The sequence below is a fragment of the Polypterus senegalus genome, chromosome 16 (genome assembly GCF_016835505.1).
Source record: "Polypterus senegalus isolate Bchr_013 chromosome 16, ASM1683550v1, whole genome shotgun sequence".
Classification (NCBI taxonomy): domain Eukaryota; kingdom Metazoa; phylum Chordata; class Cladistia; order Polypteriformes; family Polypteridae; genus Polypterus; species Polypterus senegalus.
In genome coordinates, this window is record NC_053169.1 from 2,325,646 (window position 1) to 2,349,939 (window position 24,294).

General features: G+C 38.6%; 1 protein-coding gene across 1 annotated transcript in view; it reads left to right on the forward strand.

Moving 5' to 3' along the window:
* Window positions 1-17,669, forward strand: part of LOC120516337 (tumor necrosis factor receptor superfamily member 11B-like) — a 46,952-nt gene extending 29,283 nt beyond the window's left edge. The window contains exons 3-5 of the mRNA XM_039737939.1: window positions 10,949-11,164; window positions 11,659-11,883; window positions 13,660-17,669. Of these exons, the coding sequence (XP_039593873.1) occupies window positions 10,949-11,164; window positions 11,659-11,883; window positions 13,660-14,051 (833 nt within the window). The 3' untranslated portion in view covers window positions 14,052-17,669. The remainder of the gene's footprint in view (window positions 1-10,948; window positions 11,165-11,658; window positions 11,884-13,659) is intronic.
* The last annotated feature ends 6,625 nt before the right edge of the window (window positions 17,670-24,294 follow it).

Sequence of the window (24,294 nt, forward strand, 5' to 3'; positions counted from 1 at the left end):
TCCTGTCTCGGAGGTCTACAGACAATTCCTTTGACTTCATGCTTGGTTTGTGCTCTGACATGAACTGTCAACTGTGGGACCTTATATAGACAGGTGTGTGCCTTTCCAAATCATGTCACATCAACTGAATTGACCACAGGTGGACTCCAATTAAACATCTCAAGGATGATCAGGGGAAACAGGATGCACCTGAGCTCAATTTGGAGCTTCATGGCAAAGGCTGTGAATACTTACGTACACGTGATTTCTCAGTTTTTTTTATTTTTAATAAATTTGCAAAAATCTCAAGTAAACTTTTTTCATATTGTCATTATGGGGTGTTGTGTGTAGAATTCTGAGGAAAAAAATGAATTTAATCCATTTTGGAACAAGGCTGTAACATAAGAAAATGTGGAAAAAGTGATGCGTTGTGAATACTTTCTGGATGCACTGTAGATATACACACACACATACATATTTAATTTTCACTCACACACACAGGCGCAGTATATATGACTGCTGAGCTTTTTAATAATGCTGTTATCCATTCTAAGGCAGTGAGTGTTGGGTATATCCTGAACAAAAGGTAGCTGGGTGCTGGTCATATTCTGTGCCGCCTTCAACAACCTCTGCAGTGGTTTGTACTCTTATGCCAAGAAGGTACTCAACCAGGATATGATGACACTAGAGAGAGGATATACTCTATTTGAATAGATGGAAAATGTGAGCTGCCCTCAGATGTCTGATGTAACAGAGGTGCCGCAGAGCCTTTTTGAAAGGAGTCAACATGTGTTATGCCCTCTTCAGTTCATCAATGAGGTTCACTACAAGAAATTTTACATCTGTCCTTCTATGAAGATGTCAGTATGATCTGCCTTCTGCAGTGTCTGATCAGTTCCTTTGTTTTGTTGACATAAGCGTTAGTTTGTTGTCCTGTCACCACTGACTCAGTAAGTATGCATGTTCTCTGTAAGTTGTCTCATTATTGTTGGTTATAAGGCCTAAGATGGTGGTGTCATCTGTAAATTTAATGATGGTAGTTTAGGCTGTCACAAGGTGCCTAAGAAGTACAGAAGAGGGCTCAGCACACTACCCTGTGGACTGCCCATTTTGAGGGTCAGCACTGAAGACGTAATGCTGTTCATCTGCCTATAACAGTTAAGAAGTCCAAAATCCAGTTTGCAGAGGGTGGCACCAAGACCCAACTTGAGGAGTTTGGTGGTTAGCCAAGATAGTCCAACAGTATTAAATGCCAACCTATAAAGTGGACCATGTCATAGCAGCTTTTATTATTCAAATGTAACAGGATGTTGTGAAGTGCAAGGTTTGTGGCATCTCCTATGGACTGACTGTGACAGTATGCAAACTGAAGGAATAAATACAATGGGTGTGCCTTTCCATTGCCTCATATGTTATGCAAAACTAGAGTAAAGATATTGTTCAAAAAATAGCTTTAGAGTCACCCAACCAGCTCTAAAACCTAGCAGTTTCTGAGAAAACAAAAGCAAATTAAATTGAAATAATACTGTTGTGGCTATTTTTAGCAGCCAAGTGTATGTTTGGATGGATGGATAGATGGATAGATACTTTATTAATCCCAAGGGGAAATTCACATAATCCATCAGCAGTATACTGATACAAAGCAACAATATTAAATTAAATAGTAATAAAAATGAAAAAAATAAAAATAAAAAAGCAGACAATAACTGAGTAATGTTAGCATTTACTCCCCCGGGTGGAATTGAAGAGTCGCATAGTGTGGGGGAGGCGTGAGGCGTCCCTCTTCTTTATGCTGCCACCCCAGCACACCACCGCGTAGAAGAGGGCACTCGCCACAACCATCTGGTAGAACATCTGCAGCATCTTACTGCAGATGTTGAAGGATGCCAACCTTCTCAGAAAGTATAGTCTGCTCTGACCTTTCTTACATAGAGCATCAGTATTGGCAGTCCAGTCCAATTTGTCATCCAGCTGCACTCCCAGATAGTTATAGGTCTGCACCCTCTGCACACAGTCACCTCTGATGATCACAGGGTCCATGAGATTAAATTAGATTCACCTTTGAGGTCAGATTTCAGTGCCAGATCAGTCACCACCAGATCATTCCAAAACAAAACGTCTAAGCCGACAGCAAAGCGCAGCTCATTAACCGAGAGACACCGTGGTCATGACAGGAATTTCAAATCAAATTAACAACATGGAGAACTAAGGAGTTCCTTTAGTAACTTTGTTACAGAAAGGGGGTTGTTTTGGGTTGTTCTCATTCTGACTTTGGTTTTTTCTTTTAATCAAACAAAAGAATTTTCTTTGTCTTCTAGACCAGTTACTTCTTTTTCTGTTCATTGCTAAATACTTGGAATGTTGGAGCAAGTGGACACGGGCACCCTTAACCCCAATGAAGGCACTCCGAGACTCAGAGCAGAATTAAACTTTATTGTATGACGTTCATACAGTCTCACTTAAGATGGAACAATGAGCCCCCAGCAATGGGCACCTTTTTCTTTTATTACAGTTCTTATCATTTAAGCCATTATTCTTCCTCATCTGACTTCTAGCAGTCCTGCTTCTGATTAATTCCACCAATAATTCTTAGTTAAGGGGGTGCGAACCCCCAAAAAAATGATTTACAACTAAAAAGGTCACATTCCCTTCTCTAAACGAGGGGCCCATTCATCGGGTCTCTAGCACGCATGACGTTTGGCTTATGAAAAACTGTTCTTTTCAGGCTTGTACAAAATAATAAACTTATATGTATGTAGAATGCCTAGAGGGGGGCTGGGTGGTCTTGTGGCCCCTGCAGATTTTTTTTTCTCCAGCTGTCTGTAGTTTTTTTGTTTTTTCTGTCCTCCCTGGCCATCAGACCTTACTTTTATTCCATGTTATTTAGTATTGCCTAATTTTTAAATTGCCTTTTTTCTCTTTCCTCATCCTGTAAAGCACTTTGAGCTTCATCATTTGTATGAAAATGTGCTACAGAAATAAATATTGTTGTTTATGTAGCATAAGCCTTTTTAATTATACCTGTTACATCTTAATGCATAGTGACACATGATATCTACCGTATATACTCGTGGATGTTCTCCTGCAAATAACTCGGGTGTTGATTTTACAGTAAAATTCCTGGTATTTTATGTCGGTCATATAAGTCGAATGTGGAAAACTCATGCTATTGGTTCAAGAGATTATGATATGCTACCGCACACCTGACAGGGTAACCACAGATCACACAGCCCTTTTTTTTTCCCAGTGTGGGTGTGGCAATGCGCTGTATCAGCGTGCGCTCCTAACCTCTCTCTCTCTCTCTATTGTGCCTACGTGACCACACGGTGGTACCCAAACTATTCTGAAGCAACTTTTGCATTGATTTGTGTTTTTTGTATCTCATACCCTCATACACCTTTATCGTAAGGTGTAGATGGCAGATTTTCCTTATCTACAATGGAGCGTTCAATCAGAAGAAAATATGAAGCTGGTTTTAAACGTTGTTGAATTAGTGAAAGAAATTGGTAACTGCACTGCTGCAACAAAATTCGATGCGTCTGAGAAACTGGGGCGAGATTGGAGGAGGCAAGAAGATGAAAAAAAATAGATAAATAAAAATAAGTGTTCTATTTTTGAACAGATGCATAAGTTGGGGTCTGATTTTATGATCGATTTTTCGTGTTTCAAGACTTGACTTATATGGGAATATATGTGGTATCTGTCTCAAGTGCGTATAATAGTTTGAGAACATATAAATTACCAATTCTAAGAATACAATTTTCTATAGGAATAGCACAAACAAGGTGTAGCAAATTAATGACTTGGCAAGGTGCTGAGGCAATTGGAGGAATATATAAAGCTGGTCCGGTCACAAATGAAGGTTTTAAGGGCAAATTAGCAAGGAAAGGGGCTGAGGCAAAATAACCAAAAAAAAAAAAAAAACATGAAACACAGAGGAGTCAAGGAGGCAGTGGAAAATAACAGAAATCACAAAAATAAAACAAGACAAAGAAGCTTCAGGTCATTACGACCCTCCACGACTGACTTTGTAGAGACCCCTTCTTTAGGGCATAAAAAGACAATTAAAGATTCTAAGACAGCTGTTGTCATGTTCAACCCTGGCGCTCTACTGTGGCCGCAGGTTTTTATTCGCACCATTGTCCCAATCAATCAGCCATTTTTTTTTTAACTAATTGATCTTAACGTTTAATTGCCTTGTCTTTTCTTCTCTTATTCTGCATTTTGAAAAGAGCAGTGTGACACGCCATGTAACTGGAGAGTGTTATGAACAGTTTTCAATTGTTTTAGGATAACCTGGGCCAGTATGACTAGGGACTGGAATATTAGCACCCACGTGAAAATCACGTTGAACGATCAATTGCCGAGTTGATGCACAGTAATTTGACAGGTTTCAGTTGCTGGGGAGTTTGGTAGTTAATGTACTGTGCATAAAGAGTTATGGGTAAGCATTAGGAGAGAGAAAAAAAAATAAAGCTTAAAGGAAAAAGGTGAGGCAAGGAAGAATGAATCAATCAAGAGAAAAGGTTATGGACTGGAAGGGGGATTGAGAGTAGATGGAAAATCTTTATAGAAGGGGCAGAAACAATGGGCCAAAAGGGTTGCATCTCCTTTGCGAATGATGTGTCTTCCAGGAGAGCAGGGGCATTTACCTGTTCCACTGCAGTATGAAGTAGGGAAGACGGGGGGGCGCTAAGGAGAGCTCTCTGTGGGTACCGAAGTAGGTGGCAGACAGAGAGAGAAAGCCCAGGAGTCCGAGTGCAGTGGAGAGGTCAAGTCTGCTGACAGAGAGCAGACGAGACGGGATGTTTTCAAATGGGAACTGGAGTTTCGAAGATGTGCAAAGACGGAGTGAACGAGGAGTCACTTGTGTTAGCTCTTAAGTGAGGATGGAGGCATTGGGGCTCAGATCACAGACTGAAGTGTGTTGCTCTGGGGGAAGTACTGTGAAATTTCTGTTTTCTTACTGGTTTCAACTGTATTTTAATTTCTTTGATTGATTTTTATTATACTCCATCTGAATGTATTTCCAACTAACTGATGCATGGATTGCCTAATTTGCATAGTGACACTTGTCTTCTTAATAAATATGCACCATCTGGACTTTTACAAGATCAGTTGTTTCCTAAATTTCCCTATTAAATTCGTGGTTACGAACTATGAGATGTCCCAACAGGGGTAGGTGCCCATTGCTGCAGGCATCAGGGCCTCACAAGCAGTAGTGTGAGAAATTTATAAAGATTGGTATTTTCCATAAAGTTTCTGGTTCTTACATTTATTTTTTTATTTTCGTATTAATTAACTTTTGCTGTGGAGTTTAAACTCCCCTATTTGCAAATTAATAATGAAAATTAGTGGTGAAAATTATGCCCCCAAAACTACACCCACCTTTGGAAGTACCCTAAAAAAATCCTACACAGATGCAGGAATATGCGCACTCCACATAGGCTGTGAGATTTGAACCCGGGGTCTTGTTACCTGCACACTGCTTTCCTCGATTGTGCTCTTTTATTAGCCCAGCCAGAAATGTCATTCTACTTTCCTAAAAAAAAAAAAACTCAACTTCCTCTTGCCTTTGCCCTTTCATTTTTTATTGCACATCCTTCCTCCTATGATGATGTTTCAAATATCAACAACAATGCCCTTGGTTATTTTTTGTAAAAATGGGAAGTCTTGTTTGTGTGTCCCATTTTGTTTTCTTTTGAGTCTCTCTCTATTTCATTTTCCAGGAAGTTTTCCATGCTGATAGCCATCATTGTAAACCCAAATGCATGAAATTACAGGAATGCATAACAATGGGAGTGATAGCCAGGCAAATTGTGACAAAGTGCCATCACCCCTCACACATCATAGTGCCCACTTTCCCCATCAATGCTGAAATTTGCCCCACTTTATTGACTGATGTGCAGGCTATTACCTGCATTACACAGCTGAAGAAAAGAAAACAGGTAGACACAAAAGTGTGAGTGAGGCTTTAGGGTGCAATAGTCCTAATTTACAACCCAAAATAAAACTCTTCACCGAGTCTCATGTTTTGCAATTATGTATTAATTTTGGCATTATGGCTGCAAACCCTGTGTGCGAATTGAAACTTACCTGTTTTGTTCATTACTAGTGGACACTTTACAAAACATTAGAACATAAGATCAACTGTGACAAGAATAGACCATTGAACCCAATAAGCTTGTTTATCCTATTCACCAAGATTGTCCAAAATAACATTAAGTCTAGTTTTGAAGGTCCCTAAAATCTTACTGTTCACCAAATGTCAGGTTCTTTCCACTCCCACCTGCTAATTTTTTTCTGATGCCAACTCTAAGCCTCAACACAGGAAGTGCAGGTCTTAGGGGCGGTTCCAGGGCTGCAGCTTCGCCCTTCGGGTCCTTATATACCTCACACAAGTTGTACTAGGGTGCTGTACCGGGTTAGTGATAAGTCAAGCAAAATGATTACAATATGCAAGCTTTTGGGGCAACTCAGGCCGGACAATAAAAATCTGAGGTGATTTCAAAGAATTCACAAGAAATTCATATGAACACAATATCAAAGGAGAGAAATAAAAAAATATTTATATTAACTTAAGCTCAAGCTATATGGAAACCCTGGCCAAACCACAGCTATGAGATCAAAATGAATAAAGAAATGTCATGCCTACAGTCCCATGGCTTTGGCTTTACTCCAACCAATTCCACACTCTGTGCGTCATTCTTAATTGATCCTATTGCTTAGTTTACATTTTCTGCTTAGAAATTCATAAATATTTGTATTGGTTGCCATGGCTTTAATTATTTCAGTTTTGTTTGCCATTTCCTTTTCAATTTACCCTTCTGTAACGTTTGCTCCCATAATCATGTTCAAATGTTAATGATTAGCAATGCGCAGTGCGGACACAGGTTCAATCAGCATGGGATGCTAAAGTTTCCACTTGTCCATTTCTGACCAATCAGTCTGGCACTGATGTCACTGCTCCCTTTTGTTGACACCATTTGGATACAATTAAGGGAGCAAACTCTACAGCAAAAAAATGTTTTTTAAAAGAAAACATCAGTTTTGGCAAAAATAGAAATATTACAGAATTTCTTAAAAGAATAAAAGGATGGCTCCGTCAACAATGACATCTTTTAACCGTAAGAATGACGCACTGATCGAGAAATTGGTTGGAATAAAAATTAGCAAGGGTACTGAACCTGGGAACCAGCAATTTAAGCAATATTTGGCTTCAAATTAAGAAATTGGGCTGGCAAAAAAACCTGCAGCTGCAAACAACTTCACCCCCCACTTTACTGTTTGGCTGCTTGTTAAGGAAAAAAAGAAACAATTAGGTACAACTAGAGTTGTCTAAGATTAAAAAGTTAAAAAAAAAAAATCTGTTCAACTGGCAGCAGCAGCTGGTGAACAATGAAGAAAGTGGCTGAACAAAAACGTGTGGCCGCTACAGCGCTCCAGGATCTGAGTGGGACTACCCTCTTCAAACCTTTACCGTCATGGATCTCATTATGCTACGTTTATATGTAATTTAATTCTCAGCTCAATAATCTCACATCTACAGAATACAGAGAAATTCTGACCTGCATGTGCTAATCACCATGTAACATGTTACCACTCTCCTCGCCATAATGTAGGTAACTTCATTTTAATGAATATACAGATACTGTAAGTACATGAATAGAAAAGGTACCATACAGATACTGTAGACAGGCAGATGGACATGAAAGACACTTTATATTAGACATAAAAACACTATATAATAGATAGATGGAGATAAAACAGCTTATGATATCATGGACAGTAATGGTGACCAGCTCTGTCCAACTACAAAAGATGTGAAAAGGTCCATGAAAAAATAAAAAGGGAAAAAAAACCTCTTGCATAACTTGTGTTGAGTAATCCACATGGCCATCACCCACACCTACTGTGAAAATGTGCAAGATGTGCGTTTCTAAAATATTATTAATGCTTACAGTGTTTCCCCGAAAATAAGACAGGGTCTTATATTAATTTTTGCTCCAAAACATGCACTAGGGTTTATTTTCAGGGGATGCCTCATATTTATTCATGTACAAAAATATACATTGATCCAAATACAGTCATGTCATCTTCTTCTGGAATATCGTCATAACTCTCCACATTCAAACCCTGAATTTCTTGCCACTCCAGCCGCTTTCAGGTTCCTCCAGGATCGTTGTGCGTTTGATGAATGGTTTGATGTGGTGAAGCAAAATGCCGACATACAAATGAATTCATGGCGCTTTTATATTCAAGAGTCGCATATTCCCCAAAGTAATGACATGATACACTTTAAAAGTCTCACATACCATCTTCTGTGCCGTCTTTTTTTTTTTTTTTTTGCACCTTTACAATATACCATCAGAATGTACGGCAGCTTATTTCAGCCACAGAGGAAAAAAAAATGACATAATGAAAATGTCTATTTTGTGATTAAAGTGAAAATGTCAGCTTTAACCTTGTAGTTTACTTTATCATTAAAGCAGATTGTCGTAAACATCATCTTAAAACCGACTCAGTTGTTAAATCACTATGAGCTTCTAAGGATTCCTCCTGAACTGACAGCAGCATCGCCCCACAGAACACATTACATTTATGATATTCCAGCTCTCTGCACATTTAGAATTCTTAGATTTATACTTGATATCACTTTCATGATGAAATACATTAAAATATGTATGTTACATTTTAAAGATAAATTGATAACTTTGTTTAAATAATGAATACTGCTAATAGTTACACATATGGGATGGCACGGTTGCAGAGAGGTAGTGCTGCTGTCTCGCAGGAAGTCACATCACTTGTGTTCCCTGCCTGGAGTTTGCATGTTTCCACAGTGTGCTCAGTTTTCCATCCAAAGTCATGAAGGTATGGCAAGTGTATGAGTGTGCTTGTGTTCACCTTGCGATGAGCTGATGCCTCATCCCAGGATTTTGTTTCTGTGTTGCGCCGATGCTGCTGGAATGGGCGAATCCCCAAATTGATAGGTGTAATCATTAAACATCTTTTTCAGAGATATTGTGGCAAGGTGTCCTCGGAATTTAACGGATGTTTCGGGCACACGCATCCCATCTTGTGAAGTATAAACCTGGCCTTAGGCGCATTACTTTTCAGCTGACGATCTTGACTAGGGCTTTTTTTGGGGTAGGTCTTATTTTCGGGGAAACACGGTACTTACAGAAAACTCAGCATTGAAGATCAACAGAAAAAACATCATTCCCATAATACTGTGTCTGAAAGATATGACATGACAGAAATTAAAAAATCTATCATTTTTGGGTGGAGAATGCCTTTAAGTAAGTTATTATACCGTACTTTGAATTTATCTGTTCCCAATAGTTAAATTAAAATAGTTGAGGTGTTCCCTAATTTAAATAAAATTAGGGGATCCCCCAATTTAAAATTTGAGATGTCCTAATTTAAAGTAATTAATGGGTACAGCATAATTTAAACTAAAATAATTTGGTGGTATCTGCAATTAATTAGGGATGGAACAATTTAAAGCGTTTGGGGAACTCCCTAGTTTAAAGTAATTTGAGGATTTTTTTAGTTAATTATGGGATGCTGCAATTTAAAATAATTAAGGGAACTGCCTAATTTGAATTTAGAGGATGTCCTAATTTAAAGTAAATAAGAGGACTCACAAAATGAAATTTAGGGATGCCTTAATTTAAATTAAAGTAATTAAGGAATGCCCACATTTATTTAAGTAATGGGAACAGACTAATTTTAAATTAAAATAATTTGAATGATGCCCTAATCTAAATTACTTTAAATTAGGGCATCCCCTAATTACTTTAATAATAATGATGATTCCCTAATTTAAACTAATTTGAGGATGCCCTAATTTAAATGAAGATACCATACCATTTTCTAAAACTGCTTAATCCAGAGCAGGTTCATTGGATTTGGAGCCTAAACCAGCGAGCATACTCAAGACATGAACAATTCTGTAATTAGGATACCTTACTTTAAATTAAAGTAATTGATGGAATCATCCTAATTTAAATTAAAATAATTTGGGCGATTGTTCTAATTTGAATTAATGTAATTGGGGGAATGCCCTAATTAAAATTATGATTCTCTATTTTAAACTAATTTTAGGATGCCTTAAGCAAAATGAAAGTAATTAACAGGGAAGTGCCTAATTCAAATAAAAGTAATTTAAATTAAAATATTGGGGATAGCCTGACTTAATTACTTTAAAACGGGGCAGCCCATAATTAATTTAAGGGACTCCTTAAATAAAATTTTAATTTGGGAATGTCCTAATTTAAAAAAAAAAAAAAATAATAATAAAGGGGAAGCCTCGATTTAAACTTAAGATGATTCCCTACTTTAAATTAACTAACGGGAAGATCCTATTTAAAATTAAAATTAGGGTGATGTCCTTATTCATATTAAAGTAACTAAGGGAACACCCCAATTTAAATGGTCATACTTGTAATGATGAGATTAGTGCTGTGGGACTGTACGTTTTGTAGCTGTATTTTGATCATTTAAAGTGAAACAATGCAATATTCTCAAACCCATGTAATCTAATTAAAGGTTACAGGATGGTAGACTCCCTTGAACAGAGCGCCATTCCACTCTCACAAACACTCACACTGGGCTAGTGGGTAATCACCTTCTGACCGGCAACACATCTCTGGAGATATGAGAGGTAAAATGGAAATTTCAGGGAGATACAAAAAGAACATTCATGTTTTGCCCAGTGGCTAGGTGCAGGATTCAAACTCAGGTCAGCAGATCTGTGAGCCACTCAAAGGAAACCACGTAATATGGATCATGCTATTGGAGAATTCTGTTTAACAATGGGTGGATCTTCCATAGGGAGTGAAGGCATGGCATTCCACCCTGAACAAGCATTAAATTAACACCCATCACTGCTACTGAACTTGCTTCATCCAGCTCACTTTCTTAAATTTTCATTAAACAAGTGTAATCTTACTTTGTTCAACAGGTACAGCAGAAAGTGACACCCTTTGTGAAATGTGTCCTGATGGCTACTTTTCCAATGAACATTCAGCAACAAAGCCATGTGTGAAGCACACAGACTGCGGGGAGCTGAAACTGAGACTGCTAATGCCTGGATCTGCTGAACGTGACGCTATATGTGACAGAAATGACAAAGTGGCATCCTCTCAGTGTTTGTCTTCTCAGTATGAATGCCATGCAGGTAAAGTACACCAGCAGTACACCTGATGCCTTTTGAAGCACATCGGCCATTTTACTAACATGTCCATTCATTTGTCCATCTTGCATACACTGACCTTGATTTAATCAGCACACTAAATAACAAATTGCACTTTATATATTCCAAAGTGCCCTAAACTGGCAAATCAAATGAATTTTGAATATAGGAAGACAAATCTTAAGTCAAAATCCAAATAAACCAAGCCAAAGTTAAATACAGACACAAATAAAAAAAAAAATATATATATATATATACACACACACACTATATATATTTGTTGTGTGGTGGTTTCTTGTTTGAATGTATAAGGCACATTTTGTCCTAATGTAATTGCTTCTGCATCTATTAAGTTGAACAAGCTTCATCAAGGTTAATATTGCAAAGCCTTAGCCATTTTTCTCATACACACATTGAAACTTTTAAAGTAGCAATTTTGTTCAGTGGATCAGTGTGAGCATTTTTCTTTCTCTCCTCAGACATCAGTCTATGTGAGGAGGCCGTTTTTCGATTCATTGCCTCTCAGGGGCTAACGGCGTACCAGCTAGAAGTCTTAATGGACAACCTCCCTGGCAAGAAAGTGGACCGTAAAAACATTGAAAGAATTAAACAAATGTGCAACCCCAAGCAACACATCCTTTACCTTCTGAAAATGTGGATGAACCAGAATAAAGATCAGGAAAAGATTTACAGCATTATTCAAGGTAAGTCGGGTTAATTATCGAACCTGTAACGTGACGAGGAGAAAGTGGCACAAGGCAGAATTGCCAGTGCAGAACCTATTTAGAACTGTCATTTCATCCAACATACAGTATATAGGACAGGGGTCTCCAACTCCAGTCCCGGAGAGATACTGTGGCTGCAAGTTTTCATTATAACTCTTTTCTCAATTAGTGCCCAGTTTTTGCTTCTAATTCACTATTTCCCTTTATTTTAATTGACTTTTCTTGAGACTCTGACCGCTGAATTGATTCTTTTTTCCTTAAACGGCACCTAAACATTAATTTGATGTGAACAAACAGATGACCAACTAAGTTGGGGCCTCAAACTCCAACCTTCATTCAGTTTCTTAACTTGAAGCCAATTCTCGTTGCTAATTAAACCCGTTATTTAATTCCACGGTGCTGATTCTGCCATGGCAGACATTTCCACGACTATTTCTTTTTAAAAAAAAAAAAAAAAGAGCGCTGGCTGTCAAAATGCTTTGTGGACCTGAGCAGATCAACATTACTGAGGCCTTCACCATTCTTTATTTTCAGTTACTCTGTGATGGACACAGGTTGTTGTTTATACAGTATGTTGGTTCAATTTGTGTCTTAATATTGCTTGGTCACTTAAGGGAAAAAAAGAAATAATTAAGGGGCCTGAGTCGTAAGCTGTGCATCAATTAAGATTAAGGCAAAGAGTTAATTTGCAGCAAAATCTGGTTGCTAATTAAGAAAAGGGTTAGAATGAAAACAGGCAGCCACAGTAGCTCTCCGGGACTAGAGTTGGAGACCCCTGATATTGAGCCTTTCCAGCGCTCAAAGAACTTTAATAATATTACAAAGCTTACAAGAGGAATAAAAAAAAAAAAAAACCCAATAACTAATTAATGATGTGTACAAACAGTAGGACTACTCCAGTCAGGTTCTTTTATGACCAGTATCGATCACTAATTGCAGGTTACTATAAACTTCTGAATCCGATGATGTTTTTGTCCTCCTTTTTATATACTAAGCCCCTTATAACCAGCTTTTATGTTCTATATTAAATTGTTAACCTTGGTAATTTTAAAAAGGCCAACAACAAGTGTTTCCTGTTCATTTTTATTTAATAACATGAAATTCTGTAGGTGTATTGTGAAATGACCATATAAAATATTAAAATAAATGAAATCTTAAAATACAGACTTTAGCTAATAAATCACATATGCAAAATAGTTATAATACATACAGCATAAAATGCTTTTCGTAATTACAAGCCACAACTCTAACAAAAGTTCATAAGGTTAGGCAGTGTGGCGCAGTGGATAAGGCTTTGGACTTCCAACCCTGCAGTCGTGGGTATTAAATGGTGCTGCTGACTCTGTGCGACTATGAACAAGTCACCTCACTTGACTCTGGTCCATTTGGAAAAATAAACAGGAAATAAACCAAATATTTATCAAATGTTGAGTTGCCTTAGATAAAAGATGTCATCCAAACAAGTACAATAAGGTGTTTATCCAGAAGATAAGGCGACAAGATTAGTATGTTTACACTTAAGCACATTCTGCTCTTAAACCTGTTGTTTATTAAGCACTAAGGACAATTTCTTCTTTTAGTAATTAAAATGTGAGTTGCTGTACTAAACAAATGCTTGTTCACATATTTGAATTTGTAGAGCTCATTATTTTGACCCTAATGTTCTAGACCCATAGGTTTCTTTTGATCATTTTTGTCCAAGGCGAGTGCCAATCCCTCATTTTCATTTATATCCTATTTTTTGACTCCCCTCAGATGTGAATGAGTGTGAAAGGGTCATCTCAAGGCGTGTAGGTTTTCAAAACCTGACCCTGGACCACTTCAATGCCATCATCAATAGCCTACCGGGAAACAAAGTGAAGGAGAGCGACATCCAAAGAATCGTGAAAACATGTGACTCCAAGCAGTATGTGCTGCAGCTCCTCAGCCTGTGGAAGATCCAGAATGGAGACCAGGACACGGCAAGTGGCCTCTTACAAACTGTCAAAAAGCTGAAATCCCACAAAGTGCCCAAGAGGTTACTCCAAGGCCTGAAGAGGATCATTAAGCTCTTTAACAGCTCTGCCATCTATCGAATTTATCAGAAAATGTTCTTTGAAATCATCCAGGGAAGCAAATGCTGGAATTCCAAAGTCTTCAACGACTAGACGTCCCATATTTCTATAACTTCCTAGCAGCTACCATAGCTCACTCGTGCCCGGGTGCCCTCTGTATCCTAAATTACAGGATGAGCTTGGTTTCCATGCAGAATACTTTACTTTACCTCTACGTTGGACTTCAGTTCCAGAACTATTTCTGACTAAAGGTTGCCATCAATAAGCAAAAACTGCCCTTGGTGGAATTTTTGATACTCTCCTGCAGGATTACCGATAGGCAGTTCTGACTACTAACGTACAATAAGCTGTTATTATAAACATGGCAGCTACTGCATTAAGGTCACAAAGACCCTATAGTGATTTACAAGAGGTTTTTTCTATGTTATATGCATGTTTACGGGTACAGCTGGCATAAAAACCTGTTTCAGATGTAATGTGGGTTGGGCAACAAGCTCCAAAAATATGTCACAAGGGATGAGCACAGGGAGAAACAAAGCAGTCAATAAAAGGCATCCCATTGGTAGGTTAAAAGCACACGAAACCTACGCCCAGCTCACCTCCCACCTAGAGGTGGCCTTCACTTCTAGGCTATCCCTGGAGTCACTTTAAAGGTCGGGCCTAAAAGTTCTGTGGCCACACTATACTGAAATGATCCTAAAATATCCCTATGTAGATAAGCCCCTTCACATAAATTTTTACATGTCAAGGCACTGTGTTAGCAGGACACTGTTATGTTAAGAAATGTAGTAATTACTATGCAACTCACCGTACTACATGGAACCCATCATGGATTATAGCACCCCATCTATAGTAACTCAATTAATTTGTAAATTATAAGGTGTTTACTACATGCACTCAAGTATCGTGACGTAAAATGGTATGACATGAAACCTGCAAACGTTTCAATATTGGTCCATTGAATGCCTTTGACCCTTTTACAGGTCGCGACACCCATGTCACATTTCACCCTGCACGTCCTTATTTGGGGACAACACAAAGGCAGGTTTTCTGGCTTCTTTTAAGGCTGCCATATTCTCCCTTTCAATAGGCTTCTTAAAGATCATTAGCTTCTGCTATTGCACAGCTTAGTTTCCCCCTGGTGGTTCCACTTGAAAGGTGCACTTCAGTTGGCTTCCAGTGCAGATTTTCAATTTATTTAGAAGGCCCATGGCAGCCTAATTCAATCCTGTACCAGCCGAGTATCCTTTTACATGTGCAGCCACCTCCCCCTTGATGTATTAATATGTCTAAACATTTGAAGGTTAAGAGCTGTTTAATGCACAGTCCTGACCAAACCATGTATGCCGCGCGACTACTTTGAAACAAAATATTTATATTTGAAAAGACTTACAGATTTTAAGTGAAGTTCATGTAAAATAGAATTGGGATGGATGTATATTATAAATATGTCATAATACCATAAACTGTGTAAAATGTCACATAAATAAGAAGCCCCCAAAATAAGTATGACCCATTTTGGTTAATAGGTGCCACTCAAATGGGATTTAAAGGGTTGCACGGGGCAGAGCTTATCCCAATAACACTGGGTACAAGACAGAAGGCAACTCTACGTGGGAGACTAATGTGTGGGTGATGCTGCCATTCTCAGTCGTGTAGGGCCCATTTAACACAGGGTGTGGATGACACCAGAGCCTGGCATAATTTTCACCCAGAGAGAGGAATGTACATTAATTCTAGCACATAAAGTGATATTAAGGAAACAACCTGTCCATTTTTAATATTCCAATTGGCCTTTCAAGAAGGAGAAAGATGTCTTGTGAACAGTGTGGATTAGTACCTGGTACTATACACTTCAGTGACACCTCCTTCTGGCCAGCTCAGTTTGCGGTTTTGATCTACCAGAATTTCTCCACTCAACTTTCAGATCCTTTTGCTCAAGAATGACAGCTAAGATTTTATTTTTTGAGTATCAGAAGTTATCCTTCTTGACAAAAGTGGAAAAGAAAAAACCCCACCAAATATTTGGTTCTAACTATTTAATCCAATTCTGTTTGTATAGCCAGTAATCAGAGCTCAGACCCATCTCTATGACATGCTGCTCTGTTCAGGTCCAGTCCTGTTAACTGTTGGGGTGGTCACCCTCCTCATTCCAGTGTGTCTTCCATAATGCTGAGCCGTTCACATTATCATTAATAAACTCATCGTGGTGCCTGACCCCCTCGACCTCCCAGCAAAACTAATAGTGAAAGCAGGAGCAGAAAATGAACAAAAGTGGCACACACAGGACTTGGGTTCTCTATATTAGTGTTGTTTGCATGTTCTAACTTAATGTGACATTTTATCCAGTCCTAAAGACATGTGGTGTTGGTTGATTTGCGACCAACGTGAATGCGAGAGTGACCTGTGAACAACCAGCTCTTATGTGGCACCTGATGCTGCCCAGTCCTGCAGAAAGGTTAACGAGGGATTCTAAATTTGAACAAGTGCACATGTGCAATGGACTGAAGTCCCCCTGCTGGGTTGGTTCTTGCATTTCACTCTGTGTACCTTGGATGTATAGCTAGATTATAGCTAGGCTGACTGGAGCACCTAAATTTAGTGTTGTATGGCTGAGCATTGACCCTCTAATGGACTATCCTGGCAGCCTGAGACAGCATGGAATGCTAGTTCAAAGTGGACACACAACCAGTGCAAGACAATTTATTGTCATCAATTAACCTAAAGTGCACATAAGGAACATAAGGAAAACATGCATACTCCACACAGACAGTGACTGGGCTAGGGTTTAACATTAGTCTTCTGAAGTTATGAAGGAGCAACACTTATTTAGGCATGTAACCTTAGTTAAAACAACTGCAGCTTCTCACAGTTATGAAAGTAATATTCATTGCAGTACAGTGAAGCACTAGAAGGGAGTATCATATTTCAGCAGGCACAAGTGACCTGAGGAGCAGCACAGAACAGTCAGAAACAGTAACAGCATCAAGAGAAGTGCACTACAACATAAATAATTCTGGTTCAAGGAGTTAGTCATTTCAAGATTCAAGAGTATTTATTGTCATTTCATCCATATACAGTAGTACAGCATACAGTGAAACGAAACAACATTCCTCCAGGACCATGGTGCTACATAGAACACAGGACAACAAAGAATCCATGACACATAACATTTAATACCAAACAGAGGTCTGGGCAGTCCACTCCACGTCCTGCAGCAGCGGTCAGGGTGTGAAGTTATGTAGCTATATTATAAAAAAAATATGCATTTGTGCGTGTGTATATATGCACAATATAATGGGTTACTACTGAGACACAACAAAGTGAATCAGAGTAAATATGAGGTGAAATGTGATACCTACAGTGTGCAGCCAACTATGAAATCTACACAGTTAAATCTGATATATATGGTGTGAATTCTGTATCTACAAGTTCACACTTAACATATTTTTAAGTCTTTTATATACAGAGGGACTCCAAACAAATTAACTCTTTCAAAAATGTATTAGTAAGCAACTAATTATGGACATGTAGTATAAATCAGTTTGTAAAGAAACTCACAATTTTGTCTTAGTCATACAAATGCTCAGTGTTCCCTCGTGTCACACAGCAAACATCACCTCCATAGTCTAATTCATCCTAGGGCTTTTGCAGAAGATCACATCCTTGTGTGCCAACAACTGAAGAAAGGACAAACTAAAAAAAAAAAAACAATGAAATGTTCTATTGTTTATTGAATAACGACATAAAATCTTATTTATATATATTTATATATATAAATTCATAAACACACACTACTAGTAATTAAGAGTTACATCTTTTTTTTCTAATTTATATTTCATTCTGCTTAATAGAATTCCCTAAAACATTTGCTTTAAACAGCAATTGGTGCATGATGTTAATACCATTACATAAATTACGGGTGCATATGAGATATAAATATTATATACACACACAAACTCCCCTTAACACACCTGTAGAAGGCTATAGATACTGTGACAGAACCACTAGGGAGGCGTGCCAGCCACCCAACCCGACACAGACAAACACAGGAGGCAAACTGATAAAAAACACAAATGTTTAATTTGTTTCTTCACTTGCGGGCAACGTCTTGCCTATTCCCACAAGTATAACACATTCCCAAGCACAGTACCACACAATACTCTTCTTTTTCCAGTCTACTCCTCCTCTGCAAGCTTTGTCTCCCTCCTCCCAACTCTGGCACAATGACTACTGTCCGCTGACCTCTTATATAAGGCACCCGGATGTGGTTCAGATCCTCATTGCCCCACTTCCAGCAGCACTTCAGGGTGTGGCAGAAGAACCGTCCACATGGGCTCAGGAACAACTGCAGCGCCCCATAACACCGCCCCTGGATACAAATAGGACAGTGTCCAACTCCATCTCCCATAAAGCCCTGCGAGAGTCTGAGGCAAAGCTGCCACCCAGGGGGACTGCCATCTAGCGTTCTGGGGGAGGTAATGCTCTGTCAACACTTGCTCCCCTGGTCCTTCCAAGGCAGAGAAGTCCCGGCAAGGGCCCCAGCCATCCATGACACTACACACACACACTGTACTGTATATAGTACTCAAAATTATATATGATATATATATATATATATATATATATATATAGTATAGTATTAGTGGTAATTAAGACTTGCCTTCTACAAGGAATTTTGTTTTTCTTGTGAAACTGATAACACAGTCTTCATAATAGTATTAAGAACTGATAAAGTTCCAGAATACTGAAGATGTACTTATGAACTAGAGTGAAAATTTGTAATTGTGCAGGTGCAAATCAGACATGTGAATCAACAAAGAACAATTCAGGGGAAACAGAGACCGTTACAGTCCCGATATCTTAAGAGATGTTTGAGATGTCATCAGTTTAAATGACAGAATGTAGCAATGGGAAATTCACTGGCAATTAAAAGATGCTTCCATTATGCTCCCAGATAACACAATAAGATAAAATAATACATCAGAAATGGGTAGAAGGAAAGACTGAATGGTGTGTCATATTTTTATAACAATGCAGAACATTCTGAGATAAGAGGTAATTTTACTGTAATAATTTTTTATTTGCTTACATAGTATTGATAATGATTCTCCTGCAAATTGTTATATCAAAGATAAATGATATGATTAAAACAGTACATAAGTGGCATATGACAACGCTGAATGCCTACCATCTGCACGTATTCTACGAGAAATAAAACAATTGGGAGCAGTTTATATCCGTTCTATACAAAGCAAATTGCCAGAAGATAATCATTTAAAAAAAAAAAAAAGATAGGTCAGATAGTTAAAAACATAATACAAAAGACTTGAATTCATTACAATCATCTGCAGTTTGATGGCTTTTTTGTTTGTGGAGAATCTAATAGTTTTCATGTATGCTTCACATTCCTGAGGGAAAAAAAAGTAAAAAAGTTTTCTTACTGGAAACTTTACAGCTATGCACATCATATTCAGCCAATACTGATATGGGCTAACAATATATGCCTTCTTCCCCACAGTTGTGTTGTAATTGAGAAATCCAAACAGCACATAATCATAAAACTACAGTAGCATATTGGGGCCACGGAGAAGAAAAAAAAAAAATTGGAGGCGGAGAAGAAAAAATACGTGGAGATTTCCACTTTATCCTCGCCGTGTATGTGGAGATTAAAGTTGACATTTCCAGTTTATTCTCGCGGTTTATGACGAGACTAAAGTCGACATTTCCACTTTATATCGTTTTTTCTCTCTCTAGTTTAACTTTGCCATGTCGTTGACTTCATTTTAAAACAATGTTTAATTTACTATATATTTTCTTAAACCCCGTCATAACTGATGTAGCCCATTAAATGCTTTGTATTAAGCGTTCCCCGACCCATGGAGGCGCAGGTAGCGATCGCCGAACAGAATACATTCACTTTATGATATTCCTGCTCACTGAACATTTAGAATGCTCAGATGAATACCTGATATAATTTTCATGATTAATAGCATTAAAGCATGTATTAAACATGGGGGGCATGGCGATAGCACTACTCCCTCACAATAAGGGGTCTCCAGGTGTACCTTCAGTGTAGATAATCTTTATGGCAGGTGTGACGAGGCTACAAAGAGCTGAATGTATGAATGGGTATCTGGTTTAACTGAAATATTGCATAAGAGCTGGTGGTCGGAGACAGGAACACAGAATTCAATAGGCTTTATTGCATGCGTGCTATCTATCTGAGGTACCAAACGCCCGATTCCTATCCTTCCATTTTCTTTCTCCACATAAACGATCACCACGCGATAAACGTCTTTATGAAAGTAAAACTAGCTATAAACCTAGGATACTGTGTTTGGAACTTTGAAAAATCTTCATTATACATGTTTAATTATGCCATCCACTCAGAGTTGCGCCCTTCCCAGCAAGCATCGTGCGCGAGGCAGGAACAAATCCTGAACGGGTGAATAGGAGCAAAAAAATACACTAGGGTCAATTTAGCACAATAAAAAGCCCGCATTTTACATGACTCTGAACGGAAACTGAAGCACGTCGTCGAGTAAACCCACCAGAAAAACATGCAAACTCAGGGCAGGGAACACCCCCTTGTTGCGAAGCAGCAGCACAATCTCCACACCACCGCACGTTTAATACATGCTTGAATACTTTTCATCACGAAAATGATATCAGGTGTTCATCTTAGCATTCTAAATGTTCAGAGAGCAAAAACATGAAATTAACGCATTCTGTGTGGCGATCGCTGCCTGCGCCTCCTCTCACTGCAAGAGGAAGTCAGTTTAAGAAGCACGTAGCGATTAACAGGAGTTGGGGAACACTTAATACACACGATTTAATGTGCTACATTACTTATGACTGGGCTTGAGGAAATCTGGCAAATTAAACATTGATTTTAAGATGAAGTTTACGCCGTTCTACTTTAATAAAATAAATTTCGAGAATAAAATCAACATGTCGAGATTAAAGTGGAAATGTCGAGGATAAATTCGGCATTTTAACTTTATTCTCAACATACACTTTTTCTCTTCACCGTGTCCGTATTTTTTTTTTCTTCTCCGTGGCGCTAATACGCTTCAGTATAAAACCAATTTAAAACTACTATACAGTTTTCCAGTAAAAAAAAAAAAACTTGACGAGGTCCTTCCAGAGCCATTTCGTGTACTGACAGCGCCTAAAGGGATGCTGCGCCGTTTACGGTTGCATTCTCCAAAATTTATTTCTGAAATGCTTCACAAGAGAAGTCGTATTTCTAATCTTAAATTCCCTGTACTCCGTTTGCAATAAAATATGTATGAGACAATAGCCAAACTTCTTCCCAAGCACCGGCAGGCACTATTCTATCGCACGTGCTTTTTAGTGTTGCCCACGCCCTGCTCCCGATTGCCTGTTACGTTACTCCCTGCAAATAAAGGCACGACAGTTAAATCTTTGATTAAACGTTTCTACATCAACACACACAATAAATAAATACATACATACTACTACCTAATTATAAACAACTGAATAATGAAACATTAGCCATCTTATAGTCTTACCAGTCACAATGAAGCTGCAGATTCGAAAACAGCGCCTGGAGATGTTATGAAACGCGCGAACACCTGAGCGTCTTCACAGACCACGTGGTGTGCAGAATGCGGCAAAAGTGGACGGACGTTGCTGACGCGCAATCGCAGTAAGTCCTTCTTGCAGCGTTCGTGCGGTGAGGCGCCGACAACTTGTCACGTGTGCTACTCCCGCGTCTTCTCTTTTGGGCTCCCTGAGAGTCTGAAAAGGTTTGCGGGAGTTGGAAAAGCCGTAAGGGACTGAAAGGCCTTTCCATTTAGTGTCAAGTAGTAAATCGCATGTAAATAACTTTATTAAACACTATTTAATAAGTGCACGTGCCTTATTAAGGTTTGTTTTGATGACTGATGATGTTATTACAGTAACTCCAGTCATTCTTCACGTTTGAGGAAGCGGCAGGCTGGACGTCATTTTTGTAGACAGGGAAACCATATAAGGTTTTGTTCAATGTAAATTAATATAAATGTGTTCTGCCTTTTGGAGGGGTTGTCAGGTACAGATTAGCTTTGCAAATTAGCGAGGGTCTCTGTTTAACTATCTGTCTGTCATCCTCAGACTCCAATCTTTGCACGTTTTGTTATTTTGCAGACTTGTGCTAAAATCATTCAAAATCCTATTTTCCTACATAAAGCAACATTCAGTGCCTCAGAATGACAAAGTAAAAACAGGATTTTAGAAGTTTTTGTAAATTGATTTCAAATTGAAATCAAATTGCCCAGTACTTGGTTTAAGTACCCTTAGGCACAGTTACAACCGGCAGTCTTCTTGAGTCTGACATGATGCGCTTCACGCATCTGAGTTTAGATATTTTCTGCCATTCTTCTCCTCTGAAGACCCTCGCATGCTCTATCAGTTTGGTTGGAGACCGTCAGGCACAGAGCCATTTTCAGGACTCCAGAGGTGTTTGTTTGGGTGCAAGTCTGGGCTCTGGCTCGGCCACTCAAGGATATTCACAGAGTTGTCCCTAAGCCTCTCTTTGTGATGTTGGAAAGTGAATCTTTGGTTCAGAATTCCAAAACTTTCTGAGCAGGTTTTCATTAATGATATCTTTGTACTTTGCCCCCTTCATTGTTCTCTCAAACCTGTCTAGTCTCCCCCTAGCCATTGATGTTGCTACGACTTTGCTTCATTATTTGAATGGTATTGCACAGGCGATGAGCTGTAACTGCCTTTCCTCTAAACATGGCACTAATTCTGGTTTCATGTGACCAAAGAATCTTGTTTCTCACAGCCTTAGGAGTCCTTTAGGTCCGCTTCGCAAACTCCATCAGGGCACTCACACGTACTGAGGAGAGGCTTTCTTCTGGAAACTCTGTCATAAAGCCTGCAGAGTGTTACAGTGCTGGTTGTCCTTCTGGAAGTTTCTCCCATTTACACACTGGATTTAGCTCGATTTTCGGACTTTCTATAAACTGGTGTACACCTTTGCTCATCAATTGAATTGACCACAGGAGGCTCAAAACAAGGTGTACAAACATCTAAAAGATGTTCAATAGAGCAGAATGCACCTGAGCCAAAGCAATGGGTCTGGATACTTGTGCCAGTAGGAAATTTCAGTTTTCATTTCTAATTCAATTTGCAAAAAATTGCAAAAACCCTGTTTTCACATTGTCATTCTCGGGTATTCTGTCATTCTCAGGTGATGTTTGATATGGGGAAAAAGTGACTTGATATGATTTTAGCACAAGACTGTAACATAGCAAAAGCTGGAAAAAGTGAAGGGGTCTAAATACTGTCTGAACTCTATCTATCTATCTATCTATCTATCTATCTATCTATCTATCTATCTATCTATTAATTATATAGTGCTTTTCATATCTATCTATCTATCTATCTATCTATCTATTAATTATATAGTGCCTTTCATATCTATCTATCTATCTATCTATCTATCTATCTATCTATCTATCTATCTATCTATCTATTAATTATATAGTGCTTTTCATATCTATCTATCTATCTATCTATCTATCTATCTATCTATCTATCTATCTATCTATCTATTAATTATATAGTGCCTTTCATATCTATCTATCTATCTATCTATCTATCTATCTATCTATCTATCTATCTATCTATCTATCTATTAATTATATAGTGCCTTTCATATCTATCTATCTATCTATCTATCTATCTATCTATCTATCTATCTATCTATCTATCTATCTAACTATCTAATCCTGCCTACAATGCCAAATACTACCTATCTATCTGTCTATCAAGTCAGGGAGACAGAGGTACAGTATACGCATATCAGAGCACCATCACTGCCATCTCACAGCTCCAGGTCCTGTTCTCACAGCTATTACGTTTACTTCCTGTGTAGTTTGCAAGTTTTCCTTGATTATTCCTCTCAGCGATGTGCAGTTAAGGTTAATTCAGTAGTGTAGCCAGAAATTTGTTGGTGGGTGCGCATATATGAAACTAGGTGGGCAAATAATTTCACCCAGATAAGAGAATTTATAGAACTTGACCACTGGCAGCCAAACAAAGACAAACTGAAAACTAAAAGTTGAATGGGTGGGCGGGCAATCACCAATTCATGCCCACCTTTGGCTATGCTACTGGGTTAATTGTCGCCATTAGATTGTTCTGGTATGACTTGGTTTGCCATCAGGTGTGGAAATTGAACAGCTGAATGTGTACAGCTTGCTTGAAGTGACATCCTTTCGTCCCACTTGACCAGTGCTGGTTTGTGCCTTGAACCCAGTGCTGCTAGGATATGGCTCTGCCTCTGTGACCTTAAACTAGAAATAACAGGCTTTATGAT